The sequence below is a fragment of the Acomys russatus genome, chromosome 1, assembly GCF_903995435.1.
Source record: "Acomys russatus chromosome 1, mAcoRus1.1, whole genome shotgun sequence".
Classification (NCBI taxonomy): domain Eukaryota; kingdom Metazoa; phylum Chordata; class Mammalia; order Rodentia; family Muridae; genus Acomys; species Acomys russatus.
In genome coordinates this window covers 79,723,446-79,744,708 of record NC_067137.1, presented here as the reverse complement: position 1 = coordinate 79,744,708, position 21,263 = coordinate 79,723,446, and the positions used below count along the sequence as shown (strand labels likewise).

Here is a 21,263-nt window from a genome sequence, read left to right as displayed (position 1 = left end):
GGTTTTCATAATTGTGCACTTACAGTAGCATGCTTCAGTGTGATATAAATTATTATAAAGAAGAATATTTGCATCTACATTACAGTATAAATAACTCTACATCAATATCTACACCAAGCAGTGTGTGTGTGTGTGTGTGTGTGTGTACACCATATTTTAATAATTCAATGTACATAATTTCTCACTTCCATTTAAGTAGCTTCAGTCACTTTTAAATATTTATTTTCTTCCTGACATCCATCTCTAAGTGGCCATCACTGTTCTATTGTGATAGGTACTATTTGTAGCTATTTACTGCGAGCAATTTCAAGTGGCCCTTCATAGTGAAATCAGACACTTATTTTACTTCAGATTTAGCTTCAGTTCTAGAGAAGGCAGTGCTGTCTTGAAGACTTGGATAAGGTTTTCCTTGTCTTTTACTCCAGGAAGGTCACTTAAGAACAAACACCTGAGGTTCCTGCAAAGAGAAAAAAAAAAAAAACAAAAAAAACAATCACTTCGGTATGGCCTTTAGTGGCTTTAAAAATGAATTCAATTTGTATTATTTTTAGAAAAAATAGCACACAGAAAGTGTTAACATCATCCCACACCTGCCAAATGGTTTTTAGAGCAATAGTCCTGGAGGGCTACTTTAAATGAAACTCGTGTGAGACAGTAAAGTTATATTTTTCCTTATTTCATTGATGTTTCTCAGCTTTTAAACTTCTGAACACATATAAAACAGATCTCCTTTGTATGTAAAATATTAATAATAGAGCTGGAGAGATGGCTCAGAGGTTAAGAGCAGTAGCTGTTCTTCCGAAGGTCCTGAGTTCAATTCCCAGCAGCCACATGGTGGCTCATAACCAGCTATAATGAGATTTGGTGCCCTCTTCTGGCCTGCAGGCATACATGCAGGCAACATACTGTATAAATAATAAATAAATAAATCTTTTAAAAAATTAATAATAATGCTAAGCCCCCATGGTGGGTACGTTCTTTAAGGTGTTCGAGTTCCTGTAAGAGAAGGAAGCCTTGAAGCCTGAGCTAGTGTCAGAGAGAAAGGGTTTAGTGCTTTGGGTTCTAATGCTTCAAACATCTCAAGCTGCCTGTGATACTGAGATTACTGACGGATCCATCACATTTTAAAACATGGGCGGGGGGGGGCAGTGGTGGCGCATACCTTTACTCCCAGCACAGGGAGGCAGAGACAGGTGGATCTCTGTGAATTCAGGGCCAGCCTGGTCTACACAGTGAGTCCAGGACAGCCAAGGCTATACAGAGAAACTCTGTCTCGAAAAACAAAACAAAACAAAAACAAAAAACAAAGAGAGTTCATATTCTTGTGGCTGGAGAGATGGCTCAGTGGCTAAGTTTACTGGCTGCTCTTCCAGAGGACCAGGGCTTTGATTCTCAGCATGCATATGGTGGCTCACAATCACCTGTAACTCTAGTTCCAGGGGATCCAATTCCCTCTCTTGGCCTCTAAGGGCAGTGCAAGCTCATGGTACACAGACATACATGCAGGTAAGACATTCATGCACATAAAATAATAGCAACACTTAAAATTCATTTTTTTTTTCCAAGACAGGGTTTCTCTGTGTAGGCCTGGCTGTCCTGGAACTTTCTTTGTAGACCAGGCTGGCCTCAAACTCACAGAGATCCGCCTGCCTCAGCCTCCCCAGTGCTAGGATTAAAGGTGTGTGCCACCACGCCCAGCTTCATCTTGTTTTGTTTTCAGGGCAGGATTTCTGTGTAACTGTGGCTGTCCTGAACTCGCTTTGTAGATCTGGGATTACAGACGTGTGCCATTGAGCCCAGCTAAAGTTGCTCTTTTTAAAGTATATTCATTAGAACTACAGGCATCACCCCTCAGCCGTGTATATTCTGATTATTCACCTTATCTAGTTTTTGTTTTGCTTTTAACACTTACCTAAAGTGTCGCAAAGCAATGATACCGTTGTCTGTGACATTCCCACAGGAGATTATTTCCATTTCCAATAGGCTTTTTTGTAATTTTTCAAGTTGACTAAGCCTCTGCAAACAGTTATCTTCGATGTAATGACACTTGCACAGGGTTATTTTCTCAACATGCTCTAGGCCCTCTGGGGGGAAAATGCACGGTTAGGAATCTGTTTTTACTAGGACCATGACTAACAGTCCTTGGTTTTCCTAGGACAGGACTGTCCTGGCTTTAACTGTCCTATGGAAACTGGAGCGACTGCTTGCCCTGTTAAGCATATAACACCTTTGTTACACAGGCTGCGCTGATGGAGGTTATGCCCGGGCACTAGAAGAAAGAGATTCTCACACAAGCAGATGCTGTCTGCATATAATTAGCTTGACATCACTGAGGGGGTCACACAGATAGCCTGACAGAAAACAGACAGGCTTTGACTTTAAGTGACAAAGCCTAGAAAGAAGCCCTGAGCGATCAAGGGGAAAGAAGCCCTGAGCGATCAAGGGGAAAGAAGCCCTGAGCGATCAAGAGGAAAGGTGTGTGTGCTCTCTGTTTCCTTTGAACAGCAACGTCAAACACAGAATAACAAACTTAATTTTATAAGATGGGCAAAAAGTAGAAACAGGCTCCTATCACAGTGAGTCAACTGTAACAAAACACTCACTGCAAGCCCCCTGCAGGTCCTAAAAGCAAAGGACAGGGCCGTCCGTACCCATGTGAGCCAATCCAATGGCCATGATGCAGGAATCGGTGGCATCAATTGCTTGAATCTTGTATCTGCCCGCAGAGCCCCCGGGGAGGGTGTTGTAGTCGTGCAGCCACTTCTGTTGGCCGCAGTAGCGCACTTTGGCCCCACACCGAAGCAGCCACTCAGACGCTGCCCTGTCAGGGCCAACATCCCTGATGCGTTCATAATCTACTCTGTAGATAAGAAAACAGAAATAGTTCACTTCCATTGTCACAGGCTTCTTACTTGTGTTCACCAATATAAATATGGCCCAGGGCTGGGTGTGGTGGTGCACACCTTTAGTCCCAGTGCGTGGGAGGCAGAGGCAGGCGGATCTCTGAGTTTGAAGCCAGCCTGGTCTACAGAGTAAATTCCAAGACAGCCAGGGCTACACAGAGAAAAATCCTGTCTCAAAACAAACAAACAAACACAACACAACAAACAAACAAATAACAACCAGAAATACATTTTTATTTCAAATGACTGAATTAATGGGATCTATGAAAATAAAAACTAGCTCTTTCTGTTCACTTTTTCTTTCTTTCTTTTTTTTTTTTTTGCTTTAGTTTTTATCTCTAGGAAATAAAAGTTTATTTTATTTTATTTTTTTCTCTATGCAGTCCTGACTGTTCTGAAACTCACTATGTAGATCAGGCTGGCCTTGAACTCATAGAAATTATCTTGCTTCTGCTGGGATTAAAGGCATGAGCCACCACATCCAGCCACACTAAGTTTTTAAACACCAGAGTTCTCTAAGTAGTACTCAAAATGCTAATAACATTCCTCAAGAAACTAGAGAACATGGTATTCCTTTCTTTCTTTCTTTTTTTCTTTCTTTTTCTTTCTTTTTTTTTTTTTTCCGGTTTTTCAAGACAGGGTTTCTCTGTGTAGCCTTGGCTGTCCTGGACTCACTTTGTAGACCAGGCCGGCCTCGAACTCACAGCGATCTGCCTGCCTCTGCCTCCCGAGTGCTGGGATTAAAGGCATGAGCCATCACGCCCGGCTTGAGAACATGGCATTTCAAAGCTACATATACTGTTGAATATACAAAGAATAAATATTAACTTTAGAAAACTTGAAGGGCATCAATAGACAAATGAGAAAAAACTCCCTTGGGACTGGAGAGATGGTTTAGTGGGTAGGAGCACTAATTACTCTTGTAGAGGACCTGGGTTCAGCTCCCAGCACCTACATGGTAGATCTGATGTTTGTCTGACCTCTGTGGGCACCAGGCACATATGTGGTGCACATACATACATGCAGACAACACATATACACATAAAATAAAAATAAATAAATTTTTTTTTTTTTTGCTTTTTTGAGACAGGGTTTCTCTGTGCAGCCTTGGCTGTCCTGGACTCGCTTTGTAGACCAGGCTGCCCTGGAACTCGCAGTGCCTGCCTCTGCCTCCTGAGTGCTTGGATTACAGGTATGTACCACTATGCCCAGCAAATGAATAAACCATAAAAAAGAAGAAAACACTAATATTCTATAATTCAGACAAGCAAATTCAATATTTTGTAAGCTACTTTTCTGTTAAGTATGTTTTATTATTTATAAAAAATTAAGATCATACTATACATTTTATTCAGAAGAAAAATAATTTGAAACACAAGAAATAACCAACTAGCCAATGAGCACTTTAAAACCTGTCCAGTGGTAAAAATTCCTACATTTCTTCACTTAATTAGAGTCACTTACTTATTAAACACTGTATTCAACCATTCCCAGAAGTATCTGGAGTCACATGACCATGGGATTTTCTTTAAGCTGCAGAGCTGCCTCGAAATTTTTCCAAACATCACCATTGATCTAGACACACAAAACAGGACTCTCGTGAACTCGTCAGCTGGCAAGTGAGTCCCACACATCCAGTGACTGAGGCCACAACTTCAGGGCAAGACTCTTGGGCAAGAGGAGCGGATGCTATTGACCACCACTCCTGTCTCTAATTCTTGGCTTTTGCTTGTTTCTTATTTATTGCATACTGCGAAGTTGGTACTAGATGATGTCTAAGCTCCCCTCTAGCTTACGTGTCATTGTTTGAACCTTAATTGTCTGCACTGTTGCCCCCTAATGTTTATTTTCGGTACAACCACAGATTTGCTCAAACCAGCTTCACTTCTAATAAACATTTCAAAAACAAAATGACAAATGCTAACAGCGTGACAAGATTTACAGTGTTCCCATCCAGGTGGGGAGAGGAACATACAAGGAGACCTATTTAGGATAAAGACACAAGTGGGTCAGCAGAGCAGCACAGACACACCCATAAATGGCAGCAGCGGGAGCTGGGCAAGAAATTTCACTTCTCTAACCCTGATTTCTTCCTTTGTGAAAAGAGATAATTTGTTCAGATGATTGTCAGTCATGAGCAGCTGAGAAAATAATTTCTGGTTAGGTATCCATTGATTTATCTCAATTCAACTTCCCTAATTGTGGGCCAAGCATGAGGGTTGGGGGTTGCAAGAAAAGTGAAAAGTGGTCTCTGTCTTTGAGGAATCCAGGGAGTGAATCCAAGGAGGAGTGGCCCAAGACAAGTCACCAATAGTTAAAGTAAGTGACAAGACTTGATACATGCCTTGAAAGAGCTAAAATAAGGACAAGGATGATTCAACAGACAGAAGAGCCAGGTAAAGTTATGATAGGTTGTACAAAGGCAGGGCATGCTGTAACCAGTGTGGCTTATACATGCAGGTCATGAAAGCAGAACACGGTCACACTGCGCCCCCAGATCACAAAGGCCTCACAGGCAGGATATCTAAACTGTGCTCTGCAGACATCAGACTGGGATACAGAGGAGAGCACTGCTATTGTTAGAGCTACGCCCCAGCAAGTTTACTCAGACAGCGGCATCAAGAGCAAAGGTCAAGTCAGACATGGTCCTGTCATCTTAGCTAGCTCAGACGCTGAGGCAGAAGGATCACTTGAACATGGGAATCTGAGGCTAGCCTGAGAAATATAGCACAGTCTGCTTCAAAATAAATAAGTAAATACAGAATGGCATAAAAATAGCTATCAATTGCTTCATCAGAAAGGACTTAGTCACAGAAGGATGGAATGGCATTAGAGCTAAGATTCATATGGCTCAGTAAGGGACATATAGAGACAAGAGCTAGAGGCCTTAATATGACACTAAGCTTTGGCCCTGCATCACTGGTGGAATGGTGACGCCATCATCAGAAGGCAGTATCAAGAGAATGGCTCAGTGAGTAAAGTGCTTGTCCACAAACATGAGGACCTGAGTTCAGATCCCCAACATTCATGTAAACGGTCCATTTGGCAGCATAATCCCAGTAGTGGGGAAGTAGAGACAGATCCCTTGCTGGCCAGCCATCTAGCCTAAGAGTGAGCTCCAGGGTCAGTGTGAAACCGGCTAAAAAATAAGGTGGAAATTAACAGGGCCTCAGACCTTAGCAGAACTGACTCCATGATGGAAGTACCATTCAGGCCATAAAACTCAGCATTGAGACAGCACCACCTGCCAAGATGAAAATAAGACCTAATCCATCAGAGCCCATAGTTCTGGGAAAATCTCTAAATGTACTAACCTTGCTTTTTGGTTTCTGTGGTTCTACTCTGGCTAACTGTTCTTTTTAACTGGAACATGTTGACTCAGAACATGGTTTCTGTGCTTAAAATGAAAAGTTCACTCCAAGAAAGGTTCAGGGTTACACTGGGACCCCAAACACCCAGTGTAGTCACCGTCTAGCTAATAAAGACTTTCTATTGGCCTAAACCTATGTCCAACAGTGTTCTCTGGTGAATACAGCACAACAGAAAGTGACTGAAGAAGACACTCAATGTTGACCCTGGTATTCACATGCAAGCACATACATGTGAGCACAAATGGACATGGACACATGCACATACACACACCAAGAGAACAAGGGACAGAGTTATAGGCTCAGGTTTCTTTCTTCTTCTTCTTTTTTTTTTCTTTCAGTTTTTTTAATTTTAAATATCTGTTGGGAGGACTCCTAAGGGAAGATGCCCAACAAGTCATTAGAATCAGAGTCACAGTGTTAGAGCTGGAAGGAACTTGGGTCAGCTACACGAAACCTCTCCTTCAGAGATGGGGAAACTGAAGCCTTGATATTAAGTAACATGCTGACACTCTAAATCCTTTCTGGAACAAGGTGGGGCATTAATAAATGTATGTGCCTAAAGGAACTTGCTCAACGCTTCATAGCTAATCTGTGTCAGTGTTGCCTTTGAACCTGGTGCTCTTTCCTACCAGTCGGGGCTCTGAATGACTCTGGAACTCAGGAGAGAGAGAAGGCTTAGATGTCTGAGTGGGAAGTGCTTCACAGCTGAGGAGGTGAAGCCCGAGGATGAGGACAGGGTCTGGGAGTAGCTACCCGCCCTCGTGCCTCTCTTTGCTCCTCTCTCCTGTCTTTCCCCAACCCCTCCCTCTTTCTGGCAGTGCTGGGAACTGACCACGGGGCCGAGGGCATATTAGGCAAGCATTCTGCTAGTCAACTGCCTGCACCTCTCAGACCCCACTGTCATCTCCATCTTTCTACCAAGGCCGTCTTCAGCACAAGTCTCAGCCTTTCCAGAGTTTTGTTAAAGCTCTCTCCATCCATGTCCATCTTGAACAACTCCTTTGTTGCCAGTTTCATTTACGAATCTGGGCTCTCTCATCCTCTGCTCAGGCTAGTCCTGCTTTAATTCCCACCCCCAACCTCATCTGTGGAAAATCTTACCCAGCCTCTCATTTAAAGGCCACACCCACCTGTTCATTCACTCATAAATGCTGGCTGAATTTTTGCTCTACTTAGTATAAACTAGCAATGGTGAGATAAAGCATCAAAAGGAGACATGCAAAGAAAGATGCCATCCTGATCTCTCAGAATCTATAGTTTAGTGGAGAAGACGGATGACATGCAAACACCAGTATCCAATGTGGCACCTGGAGACACGTGCTGTGCATGAAAGCCTAAAAAGCAGGGTGAGGAGAAGGCTTCATTACAGAGATTTTTTTTTTTTTTTTGAGATGGGCCTTAAACAGTGATTAAGAGTTTTTAAGCAGGGTGTGATGGTGCGCCCCTTTAGTCCCAGTAGTACTCGGTAGGCAGAGGCAGGAGATTTCTGTTAGTTCAAGGCCAGGCTGGTCTACATAGTAAGCTCTGGACCACTGAAGACCACAGAGTGAGTCCCTGTATCACAAAAGGTGCTTTCCATGAGGAGGACTGAAGTGGGGGTAGTGGGGGGTAGTGGGGGGCAGGTGGAAGGGGGCAGGTGGAGGAGGCCAGATGGAGGGGAGCAAGCAGGGCTAAAGGAAGAACAAGAACTGCTGGTTTCCTTTTCTCAACATAATGCAAAAACTGAACAGGTTCAGTTGATCCATAGTCTTCAGTGGTTGGCTTCCAGGTGCAAAAGCCAAGGCAGAGAAGCTGTCACTAAGCAGGTGAAATCCAAAGCCTCCTAAAGCTGAATACTGTTGCTGGATTCACTTTGGTTCACTTTCTAGTTGAGCTTATATAAAGGCAAGACCAGACTTATTTTAGCGAAGATTTCTAAAAACATTAACCGTTTTCCTTAAAACGAGTTATTGTAAAATTAAATTTATCTCCAGAAATAGAGATTTTAAAATCTGGTAGGTTTTTACATTCTCAGCTTCAACTTTGGTTTATCTGAGAAACTCTTCCTGCTTTCAAGCAGTGACCCGTGGGAGTGCTTCTTCACGGAACTAGGAGACCTCTAGTGGTGAGTCAGTGACTGTAACTCTAGTGAGTCAAAGCAGTTAAAAGCAATTAGAAAATAGTTGTTGCTATATGCAATAAAAACTTAGAAATTTAAACTATAAAATAAAACACACTTCCACTTACTATCAGAAAAAGTTCTAAGTTTAAAACAATATTTCTAACATTTGTAATTATGTTTGTTAGTTAATAAAGGCCAGATCTCTAATGTGCTACCACACACACACACACACACACACACACACAGAGAGAGAGAGAGAGAGAGAGAGAGAGAGAGGGCGGAAGAGGAGAGAGGAGAGATGGGGAGAGGAGATTAGAGAGGGGAGGAGAGAGAGAGAGAGAGAGAGAGGAGAGAGAGAGAGAGAGTTTTCTGAGTAGATTTGCTATCACTTCCTTATTTGTATAAGTGAATTCATTTTGTTTTGTTTTTTGAGATAGGGTTTTTCTGTGTAGCCTTGGCTGTCTTGGATTCACTCTGCAGACCAGGCTGGCCTCAAACTCACAGCAATCCATCTGCCTCTGCCTCCTGAGTGCTGGGATTAAAGGCGTGCGCCACCAGTCTTGGCAAAAGAAAATCGTTTGTGTCTTCTATTTCTTTGTTCTTAAAAACAAACAACCCAAACCTCTTAAGACTATGCTGCAAACAATCTCAGGATTTGTAAGTTCATTGGGTATGGTTAAAAATATCTGTAACACAATTTAGTCTAAAAGTTATAACAAAAGGCTTATAGTTTAAAATCTGTATACAAGTAATCTTAGTTTCCTACAACTTATTATATATGTGATTCAACTCTTATGATATGCCATATATGTAACTTCCCTGAGATTGTGCACTGTGAAAACCTGTCTTTTCTTTGTCATAGTTGAACCCTAACACACCCCTTCAATCCCAGCGTGTGGTGTCACATGCCTTTGATCCCAACACTTGGGAGACAGAGGCAATCACATAGGAATTACAGTGATTTAATTTTAAATGGCACTTGGAAAAGGCAGGCTGAAATTTAAAGTGAATGTCATTTATAATCTAAAAATAAATATACATGAAGATGTATTTAATTTCAAAATTGCAAAAGAACTTTTTAAAAATTTCAACTGAGAGATAATACTTTTTCTATTGCTAAAAAAATTTTGGGCGCACGCCTTTAATCCCAGCACTCGGGAGGCAGAGGCAGGCGGATCGCTGTGAGTTCGAGGCCAGCCTGGTCTACAAAGTGAGTCCAGGATGGTCAAGGCTACACAGAGAAACCCTGTCTCGAAAAAAACCAAAAAAAAAAAAAACCAAAAAAAAAAAAAAAAAAAAATTTGTCCCAGGAAAGATATAACCCAACAAAAAAGAAACCTTCCAGAGTTAGGTTGGGGCAGGGTTTTATTTTTATCTTTCCAGGAGAATAAAAACATCTAACTAGAATCTGAAGACCAGTGGGCAAATGAAACATCTGAAGAAAAAGAGTAAATTGGCCAAGTGGTGCTGTCTATCTCCATCCTGTCTCTTTGGCCCTCTAAAGACATAAATGGCAAATGGGCTTTATGTGATCCCAATTCAATTAAAAAAAAATTAAAGCAGGCTTTGGAGTTGGAGCGTGGCTCTCTCCTACTCTAACCCATGCATTCGTGTTAGAGGAAAATCCAAAGTCTTTGTGACATATCAGAAGAGCCACCTGGTATGGGACAAAGGAAAACAAAAAATAAAGGATTGTCTGATAGCCACTGATCTCATAATCTTTTCACTTTCATTTTACTCCCTAATTTTTAAGGTATATTATCTCAAAATCTGTAATATTATTATGTATATATAAACTTTCTGTCATGATACTAGTAGTTGTACAGAGTATTAACTAATTTTAGAAATAAGCTTCACCTAGCTTCCTGCGTGTGTGTCCAGGTTTCAGTCTGAAGCAAGTAACTAGAAACAGTTTGTGAGCCTCGGATTTACCTAATAGGTTATGTCCTCAAGCCTTTCTGAGATCTGTGGAATATGGCATTTAAAATGTTTAGGTTTTAACAGGAACATCTTAGGTTTCCAAGAAGATGACAGGGCCCCCAACAATGAATCCACGTAGACTGTCTAACAACACCTACTGGGGGAAAAACTGTCCCGTGTTTCTTCAGCTGCCTGGTTCTGTGCAAACAGTGGACACCTTTGAGTTGACTGTTTTGTTCTGCCTAGTCAGGATTGTCACTAAGATGACAAACAACATCCAAAGATCAGCTTTGGACTACAGACTGCTTAGGACATTCAAATCTCTGAGTTCATATGATGAACATTTTACAGAACTTCTAACTTAAAAATATTTAATCCTAAAACTGCCAAATACAACCAAGCTGGACACTGAGGAAAGTTTAGCAAAAATTGCTTCATTACTGCAAATAATTTTACTGTATTAGAGTTAAAATTGTTCCTTTTTATTTAGACAAAAGGGAGGATACAGAAATATATAGGAACAATAGCAAACAAGGGTCTTTGTATATTGACACAAAACTAAGGTTGTAATTGGTTACATTGGTATACATCCTTTGTAAATTGGTACAAAATTAAGGTTATCTTTTGGTTACAGCATACTATGTATTAATTCTTTTTAAGGTATTCACCTATGAAATTCTTTAAAATGCAATGTGAAGTTCTAGTCCTTTTGAAAGCTACTATCACAAACTGATTAGGATAATTCAGAAATACAAACTAAGTCAACCAAACTTGTGGCTTTGTTAGGTAGTAGTTTTCTAAGTTAGTCAGTATTTAGCTAGAAACTAGTAATTCAGATATACTAAAGATAGATGGTCTTCAAATATTCTGTAGAATATGGCATTTAAATATATTTTATTAATTTGATAATTTTTTGACAATGAGACATGTCGGCTCCTGGCAGCACCCTCTTCCAACTTCGAAGATGATGAGCATCAAAATATTCTCCTTTAGGAGATGGCCTCATATGTGTAAGGCTAGCCACTGGCAAGAATTGTCCTTGCTTCAATGGCAGACAGAATACTGGACAAACTGGATGCAGGAAAGTTGACTGCTGAGCTTTGCAAGGACAAGGTAGGCAAATCCTTTATAATACCTGCTTCACAGCTGGGTGGTGGTGGGGCATGGCTTTAATCCCAGCACTCGGGAGGCAGAGGCAGGCGGATCTCTGTGAGTTCAAGACCAGCCTGGTCTACAGAGTGAGTTCCAGGACAGCCAAGGCTACACAGAGAAACCCTGTTTCAAAAAACTTAAAAACAAAAACAAAAACAAAAACCCTGCTATACAGTAAAGTCTGTCAGATATTCTGAGACAGAAGGCTAAAGATGATGTTCCAACATTATAGAGATATCTTGAGTGACTATCCAAGTGGTTAGCAGTATCTGCCATTTCTTTAGTTTTGGAAGCCGCTTGCTCTGCACTTCCTGTTTATTCAGATAATATTTATCCTTCTAAGGTCTCTGATGGGATTGAAAACTATATAGTTATAGTCCTACAATTAAACTTAGCTGTTTAGGATTTAAGAAGATGTTTTAGGTCTGAAGATGGTTTTTGATTGGTAATGCAACTTTTCTTTTTTTAAGATTTATTTATTATTATGTATACAGTGCTCTACCTGCACATATACCACAGGCCAGAAGAGGGCAACAGATCACATTTTAAATGGTTGGGAGCCACCATGTGGTTGATGGGAATTGAATTCAGGACCTCTAGAAAAGCAGTCAGTGCTCTTAACTGCTGAGCCATCTCTCCAGCCCGTTAATGCAAGGTTTTATACAAAAGGATTTAGGTACAGAACTTTGGACTCACCAAGATAGGATATATTGTTGAATACTTTCTCCAAGGTTGCCAAATACTAGTGGACCAGAAATTATGAATGCATTTTATTTTTACCAGATAGTACATCTTTTATTGATGGTAGAGAATCTTTTACTTAGACAAAAAGGGGAAATGTTGCAGGGTATTTGATCCCAATGTGATCTCTGAGATTGTGAACTGTAAAAACTTGTCTTTTGTTTGGCATGGGTGAACCCCAATGCACACCTTTAATCCAAGAGCTACCTGTACACAGGATTTAATAAAGTTAACCCTAGGTCAAGAGACGGAACAAGAAACCAGCTGACAGGGATTAAAGAGTAGGAGAGACTTTGAGTTGAGGGGTACTTAGGACAGCATGTAAAAGAAGGGGCTTGGCTTGGGGGTTTAGCTTGAGCTCTTTAGCTCTTTGGCTTTGAGCTCTTTGGCTCTTATCTCTCTAGCTTTTGAGTTCCTCAGGTCCTTGGCCTTTGGCTTTTTGGGCACTGAGCTAGCAAGACTCTGGCCTTGGGTTTTTTTGCCTTTTCTTCCTGGGATGTCAGCTGAGCTAGTAAGCCTTTTGGGCCTTTTCCTTTGGGACATGAGATGAGTAGGAAGGTCAGCTGCGTGCTTTCTCTGCCTCTCTGAGCTAGCAGACTTTTTACCACAACATCTGGCTCCAGTTTCTTTATTGGTAAAATAGAAAGATCTGGGAATTTCAATTAAAACCACAATTAGTAATTTCTACTAATAGATAGTTTAAATAGCAACCTTGCCTCCATCTTTCTGATGACATCATCAGGTTGGAAGCAACCACATGGCTGACAGCTATCTTCACTCAGGTCAGAAGAGAATATATGCAATGTAACTTCACCACCATCTTAATTAAGACAATCACATGGTATAAACCAAGTAGTGCAGCAAGTCTTACTGGGGCCTCTGCTTATCATTGCATCTCCTCTTTAAACTTAAGGAGGCAACAATGGGTCTCCAAAATATCTTAAATTAGGATGCATTTTGGTATAATGATAAATTAATAATCTAATAGGTTAACAGAAATTGACTTAGGATGTATCTAACCACTTATATCTTTGCTGTGTTCAACATCAGGCTTTTGAAGCATTTTAAATAAGAATTAACATTTGTCTGGTAAATAAGGTATATTTGATAAATAAGGTTTATGAATTCCCAAGGTGATAAGGTCTACTCAGATTAACAAAAATTGACGTAAAGATATACGTCTAACCACTTATGTTTTTACTAACAGTTAACAACCGGCTTTTAAAAGTTTTGAGATAAGTAACAGCATGTTTAATGAATAGAAGTATGTTTGAGCTGGGCGGTGGTGGCGCACACCTTTAATCCCAGCACTCAGGAGGCACAGGCAGGCGGATCTCTGTGAGTTCGAGACCGGCCTGGTCTACAAAGCTAGTCCAGAACAGCCAAGGCTACACAGAGAAACCCTGTCTCGAAAAACCAAAAACCAAACCAAACCAAACCAAAACAAAAAAACCCAAAAAATAACAACTATGTTTGATAAGTAAGGCTTATAAATTCCTAATGTCTACTCAGGGTAACAGTAACTGACTTGAAGATGTTTGTTTGCCTCTTTGCTAACTTTGCTAGGTGTTAGCTACTTAAACTGAGTCATAGAAAATGAAAAACTGAAGCAGGTTTAGGCTGAGTAGAGGGGGAAGAAGGTTTTGCTGCAGAGTGAGAGCGAGTGGTAGCAGGACTGAACACTATTGGCGGAGTGAAAGTTGGTGCCAAGGTAGGATGGCTCCAGGTAGGGGCGGGGGGTGAGGAAGCTGAAGAGGAAGAACTGGCTGTGGAGGAAGAAGGGCTTTGAAGAGGAGACGAGGCTTACGAAGGGACCTATGGATTGACCAGGAGACAAATGAATTAGAGGATAGCCTGTAGGTTGACAGTGGAGAGGCGGGATTCATCAGCAGGATCAAACGTGGTAGATGATTCCCGAGATTCAGACTTTACAGTTAGAAGGAGTGGAGTGGGAGAACAGGAAGTGCAGAGGGAAGGTTTGGAGTGTAGAAGAGAAAAGGCTTGAACATAAGATTGCTTCTTCCATCGTCCTGATTCTTGGCAGTAATTAAAAAGATCCCAAATAGTATTGGGGTTTAATGTGCCACTAATTGGCCATTTTGACCCATTTTCTAAGGGCTATGGAGGCCAAGTTTGGTTACAGAGGCGTATAAGCTTAGAAGCCTTTACGGTAGGTGCTAAATGCAGAGGTTTGAAATTCTCTAAAAGACATCCCAACAGTGTACTAGGAGGAACGGGAGCCTGGCTGTTTCCCTGTAATCCATTAGGGCATCCCCGGAAATGGACTGTGACTCAAAAAGGCAGGTACAGATTGTTCGGTAGCTCGTCAGCACTGACCAGCGGCCAAAAGAGCACAGCTCAGCAGATGAGCTGGTCCAGGGATGTAGCTACGCAGGTGCGGCAGGACTCTGTCTGGAAGGCTTGCCTAAACGGAAAGTCCTAGTTGTAGGTCGGCAAAGAGGACCAGCCTCAGTAGTGAAGACTGGGGTTGGGTTACCTCCACTCCCAGTGAATCGGAGAGGGCTGGCTCTCTCTCCCACCAGGGGAAGCGGTTATGCTGAGCAGAGGAAAAGGCACCAATCAGCTGGTGTATGTGGAAGAAGCCTGAATCGGGAGATCAGGAAATGAACCTGCGAGTGGGAGGGCAGGAGGATCCGTGATTGGAGGGGAAGATTTCAGCAGCTCTTATTTACTGGGAATGATCTGGTCATGATCACCCATGTGGTAGCAGTACCACTGCCAGAAGTGGCTCCCCATACTGTAGGGCCACCAAACGTGTGTGTGTGTGTGTGTGTGTGTGTGTGTGTGTGACGGAGCTGTATGGTGAAATGGAAATCACACCATGGGGCAGATCTACTTAAGAGGTTTATTAAGGGAAGGGAATACAGAGACAGTCACTGGAGACACATGAGAGAAGGGTCGGGAATGGGAGCAATTCCCTTTATAAGCAACCTAGTGCATATGCAGAAAGCGCACACACATGCGCAGGTGTACACGTGTTGGGGTGGAATTCCCAGGAAGTGCGCATGAACGCACAGAGGGTGCACACGTGGCTTAGAGGACCTGAATCCTGCCGGCTGGCGGTGACGTGTTTCTGGATGACATGCTTCTGGAGTGGCTTTGGTGTCGCCTGTGTTCCTACAGTTATCAGGGCCGTTGGGGTGGCTGTGTTGCTGCATGCTTACTAAGAATCAGTAAGCCTCTGTCATTTTAATTGATTCATAGGCCATCTGGATTATACTTCTGATGTAAGCTATCCTTCTCAGGTCTCTGATGGTGCTGATGGCTAACAGTAGCTGTCAGCTACCAGCTGCAAGTAAAGCAGCTCCTCGCCCCAAGGCTGCAGCTGCCTGGTCAGTTCCTTTGTAAAACCAAGCCCCACCTTTCTAGAGCTATTAGGTCTCCTGCTGAGAAAGGCGGGCACAGACATAGTTTACCTTGCTGTCTCACTTTATCCTGGGAGATAAACTCACAGAACAGGTTTCACTCTAACTTTTTAACTTGCTTGGTAATGATCAATCTCAATAATCAACTACCTTGTGTCTCAGGGTAAATGATTGGATAAAAGAAAAGGGTTGGCGTTTATGTAAGTTATGAGGATCTCAGAGGTATTTCATGTAAGTTGTAAAGGTGCCTTTCCTTCTAGCTGTGCTACTGTTATATTGATGTCAAAAGTACAGACTTTAACATTAGTACTATAGTCACAAGCTCAGAATTTACGTTTCTTTGGCTGTCTTCTAAGTATAGACTTGAAAGTGCTTCCCATTGTGCTAAAAACATCTCTTTCAGCCAGGCAGGTGGTGGCGCACCCCTTTAATCCCAGCACTTGGGAGGCAGAGGCAGGCGGATCACTGAGAGTTCGAGGCCAGCCTAGTCTACAAAGTGAGTCCAGGACAGTCAAGGCTGCACAGAGAAACTCTTGTCTTGAAAAACCAAAAACCAAACCAAACCAAACAAACAAAAAACTCCGTTTAATCTATATATCCAACCCTCTGGATACATAGAAAAAGTAATAATGCTTCTAACCCAGAACTGTTTTCCATCCTCCCCCCCCCCCACCCCCGGGGTCCCGAACCAGTAACTGTGATTCAAAGGCATGAGTCTACTTCTTTTTCTACAATGTGGATTTCGGTTCAGATTACAAACAATGGTAATGCTAATATATCTAAAACTTTTATCTCTGTTTGTAAACTTTAAAAAAATTATGTAAGCCTCAGGGAGTCATTAGACTTGGATCCACTTGTCACAGGTCAAATGCACTCCTGGCAATCAACAGCCTAAGCTTCCCCACCTACTGCCTACTCCTCTGGGTAGGCGCTCTGTCTGTCTGTCTGTCTCTCTGCCTGTTTCCCCTGGTCTTGGGACTCCTCCTCTCCCCCAACTGCCTCAACTTACCATGAGCCTGTAAGTTTCAACTGTACACCTAAGATAAAGATCTCCCCTAAACTCCTTAACTTTACTTCTGCCCCTAGTAATTGTCCCAGCAGGTTTCCAATCAACTGCAAGACTGCAAATGGCTCCAGAACTGCGTACAGCGGGACAACCCCAGGCGCTCCTCCAGAACTACCTCCTATACTGCGCCAAAGTGGCTTGCACTTCACTGGCCCCAGGTGGTCGCTCAGAAGGTAGGCAGTGAGACAGATGTCAGGCAGCCTGCAGCCCTCTCTCACCCTTCCCAGCCTTGACCAACAATTCCCCCCTTTCTGAGCCCCTGATGATGCCCTAATTTCATCTAAGAAGCAGTTAAAGAAGAGATTATGTTGCCTCTTATCATCAACAAAAAGGCTGTAATGTCTTTGGGTCCCAGAGAAGCCCAGAACAAAGCTCACTCAGCATTTCTCACCCCACCCCCTACTCTTACCCTCTCCAGCTGGGCTTCCCTTCCCTCCCCAGCTTATGACTCCTATATAATCCAGCCATTCAGACAAGCATTCTCCTGCCTCTTGGTTCTCTTCTCCTCTTGGTCCACTTGGCTTCTCTCTTTTCTTCCTCTCTTTCTTTCCTCTTCCAGCCTGGTTCAGTCTGGACCCTTCCAGATGTCTCTGGCTGAACTCTCCGTCATATCTACAATAAAATCCTTCTCAACTATACCTTGGGGTGGTCATGTCCTCACTGTCATTCCATGAGTTTGCTAATTCATTCAAGCAGAAAACTGGGAAAAATATATGGGAATTTTTTTTTTTTTTTTAAATATGGGATAATGGTGGAAGGAACATAAAGCTGGATCAGACTGAATTTATAGGTATGAAGCCACTGAGTGGGGATTCAGTCTAGGCTCATTTAATATGGAAGCTCACAGAGCTAAAAAAAAAAAAAAAATTAAAAAGTAAGAAATCTGATTGGTTGGCTGTCAAGTGCATCAAAAGATGGACACTACAGAAAAGGAGCTGGAGATGTCTAACATTTTTTGACTTGGGGATGATGATGGGCTTTTTTTTCCTTTTCAGTTTTTCGAGACAGGGTTCCTCTGTGTAGCCTTGGCTGTCCTGGACTTGCTTTGTAGACTAGGCTGGCCTCGAACTCACAGAGATCCGCCTGCCTCTGCCTCCCAGTGGTAGGATTAAAGGCTCAGGGAAATTGTAATGCTGGAGTGGGTAAATGTAAAACCTAGTTTTCCACATTGGGCGGGTCCAGAAGACATGCCTTTCAATAATCCTCTACAACTGAAAACAGTGGCCCTAGCACACTGAAGAGCTTTCTTGTTGGTTGCTCTTTTCCTTGTGCCAGACCTTAGGGCTGGGGATACTGCTGCTCAGTTGAAGTCCTGGATTCACAGGGCCAGGTGGCAGCATTAAATCACCCAAGACAAACTGGGTGTGCTTACTGTGATGGGCAGCAGAGGTAAAGCAATGCTTAAAACAGCCTGCCCTGCATGGACCTTTGGTATTGACTACTCTTTCACCTTGTTTTCAGAAAACAAGAAGCCTAAGTTTTTGTTTGATCTACATAAACAGAAAAACTCTAGAACAAATGAAAGGAACAAATCTACATTGTAGCATAGCAAAAAAGAATTTCGGTGCCAATTGCCACACCACCCAGAACTCCTTAAATCAAGGAAAGCCAGGTCCCCCTGAAGAAGACTTTGACCCAAAGTTGTAAAAGTTTAAAAGTTGTAAGGACAGCAGGACTCTTTTCTAAGTTCAAGTTATTTATTTAAGTCATTTCCTCCCAGAAGCAAAGGGATAGAATGTTGGCCTAAAGGTCATCATTTGATAGAAGAAACAATGAGCATCCCACATGCTTTTGTGGTCCATATGCAGAGAAATGGTCTGAACCGCTGCTGTGGCCCCTTGGTGCCTGGGGGAAGGCCCAGATTCTTTTTACTCATCTTCATAACCAGTCACAAGTGGAGTTATGGAAGAGGGTATGGCTACCACTGCCCCCAGAGAAAGGGCTTGGCTTTGATTTAGTTGCAGCTTCAGGAAACTGTTGAGCATCTTCACTTCCATCCTGGGCAGTGCTATGAACTAGGTGAGTGCCTTCCACACTTGAGCTGAGCTCTCTTTGCCAGAGGCTTTATTTGACCAGGGCTATCCCACCCCTGAGCAGGTCTGGCCCAGCAGCAGACACCCAGGATGCACGCACTGCTATAGCTGACACCATGTCTGTGGGCTGGTAAGGCTATATTTAGGGGCCTGGAGAGATGACTCTGCATTTAAAAGCACTGGTTACCCTTTCAGACAGGATTCAAGAGGATTCCTAGCACATACATGGCAGTTTACAAACATTTTAAACTCTAGTTCCAGGGGATCCAAAGCTCTATTCTGGCTCTATGGCTACCAGGCACACACATGGTATACAAACATACATGCAGGCAAAACACCCATGCACATAAAGGTGCATGTTTTATATTATATTAATAGTTCCCAGGGCATCTTGGGAACAAACAAGAAAGGGAAGCTTATTGTTTAATATTGATATGTTTGTATCAAGTTGACAAGAGGTCAATGGTGTTAGGTTTTGGTCAAACTGACGGTAGCTACAGTCATCTGGGACAAGGGAATTTCAATTTCAATCCATATGACAGGCAAGACTGTGGGATGTTTTCGTGATCAATGATTCAATGTGGAAGGGCCAAGCATAGTGTGGGTGGTGCCATTACTGGGCAGGTAGTCTTGAGGTATAAAAACAAACAAACAAACAGAGCAAGCCAATAAGCAGCACCCCTCCACAGCCTCTACTTCAGTTCCTGCTCTGACTTCCCTTTACAATGGACTATAAGCTGTAAGATGAAATAAATCCTTTCCTTCTGAGTTGCTTTGTTCATGATATTTGTCACATCAAAAGCAAGCTCGTACACATGGGATCTCTCTTATTTCCTGCAACTTCATGAGAACCTACAATTACCACAACACACTGAATTTAAGATACAACCACCTATGCTATTTGTGTGTGATGGAATAAACTCGGAACACTGTTTCTTCCCAACCAACGAAACAAAGTATCTAGTACAGCTCATCTAAATCATTCAAGCATAATAAAAAGCTAATAAGCTCTGCTGAGCTCCGCCTCTGTTGAGTCTTCACATATATACTATTATCTGCTCAAGGATATTAATAAACAGAAGAGTGTCTGAGATGGAGGTGGTGGGAACCAATATTCACACCAGCAAGTCCTTCTGCTAAGCTGTTCTAACCTTAAACATGAACAACCACCATCAAGCAGAAAATGGGAATTACATTGGTATGGTGTCAAAGGATCAAATAGCTTTACAGAGTATAAGGTCTTTAAGTGATTACATAGTTCTCATTTTTATAACAGTGGGTTGTGAGTGTCTTTCCTGAGGCATGGACATTCAAAATTGTATCTTGGTCCAGTGATTAAGAAAAGGTTGGGCAAACCAGGCATGGTGGAGCATGCCTTTAAATCCCAGCACTCCAGGCAGAGGCAGGTAGATCTCTGCCAGCCTGGTCTACAAAGCAAGTCTAGGACAGCCAGGGCTGTTACACTGAGAAACCTTGTCTCGAAAAAACAAATAAAACAAAACAAAAAACAAAAGATAAAGGTTGGGCCAGGAAGCCTACATGCACACATTACAGATGTGTAGTTAGGCCCTATGCACACATGTTACAGATGTGTAGCTTAGCCTTCAAATCAGACTCCTAACAGTGGGCAGGAGCTGTCTCTGACTTTGTTGCCTGCCTTTAGGACCCTCTCCTCCTACTGGGCTGCCTCCTCTAGCCTCAACAGGAGAGCATGTGCGTAGTCTTACTTCCACTTGCTATCCCAGGGCTGGTTGATATCCATGAGAGGCCTCCCCTTTTCTGAAGAGAAACAAGAGGGGATGAAGGAGGGTGGGAGAAAGGCCTGGAAGAAGAGGAGGGAGGGGAAACAGTGGTAGGGAGGTAAAGTTAAATTAATAAACTGTTTAAAGAAAGTAAAGGTTGGGGCTGGAGAGATAGTACCATAGTTAAGACTGCTAACTGGCCTTACCTGAGGACCTCGGTTTGGTTCCCAGCACACACATGGCGGCTCACAATTTGCCCAAATCTTCCAGTTTCAGTGGATCCTTTATTCCCTTTTCTGAGCACATCTGTTGCACGTAAGCTCATACAGGCACACACACACACACACACACACACACACACACACACACACACAAGTAAATCATTAAAAAAACAACCCCGCACTTAATGATGAGAGGGACCAGCGCCTAGCTCAGCGTCCAATATTTACAAACCCAGTAAGTAATCGAATGAACGACACCAGCCAGGAGCCCCACGAAGGGCCCAGAAGCCCGGTAGTGACGGAAAGCCGTAGGAGATGGCTTAGCCCCTGGCTCCCGGGCCAGAGCGTCGCCAACCGACCACGGGACGTGACCGAAGGCGTGGCCGCGGGAGCCAGAGGTCACTCCGCAACGCTCGGCCTTCTCTGGCGGCAGAGCGCCGGCGTCCAGTCAAGCCTGTGCCTGCGCAGGTCCGGGAGAGCGGACCCACCACCCGGTCTCCGCCTGCGCCCTCGCTTCTCTACTCACGGCGTGCGACGTCCTTGCGGCTGGCAGGTCCTTCGCCCTCAGCCTGTTCCCTGCGCCGCGCTCGCCCATTGGCCAGCAAAAGCCACGCCCACGCTAGACAG

General features: G+C 43.0%; 1 protein-coding gene across 1 annotated transcript; it reads right to left on the bottom strand.

Moving 5' to 3' along the window:
* Nucleotides 1-258: 258 nt before the first annotated feature.
* Dmac2l (distal membrane arm assembly component 2 like) lies at nt 259-21,254 on the bottom strand. Its single transcript, XM_051147033.1, has 5 exons — nt 21,163-21,254; nt 4,368-4,478; nt 2,652-2,860; nt 1,913-2,084; nt 259-457 (listed from the first exon to the last, which is right to left on the bottom strand). Exons 2-5 carry the CDS (start codon nt 4,472-4,474, stop codon nt 343-345), a joined length of 603 nt encoding a protein of 200 aa, XP_051002990.1. The 5' UTR covers nt 4,475-4,478; nt 21,163-21,254; the 3' UTR covers nt 259-342.
* Between the last annotated feature and the right edge of the window lie 9 nt (nt 21,255-21,263).

Excerpts from the sequence above, each read along its gene's own strand:
- Dmac2l (XM_051147033.1), bottom strand. The coding sequence starts at position 4,474 with ATGGTGATGTTTGGAAAAATTTCGAGGCAGCTCTGCAGCTTAAAGAAA. Across the intron at positions 2,861-4,367 it reads TTGAATACAGTGTTTAATAA|AGTAGATTATGAACGCATCA; the intron begins GTAAGTGACTCT and ends TCTTATCTACAG. Across the intron at positions 458-1,912 it reads ATTGCTTTGCGACACTTTAG|GAACCTCAGGTGTTTGTTCT; the intron begins GTAAGTGTTAAA and ends TTCTCTTTGCAG.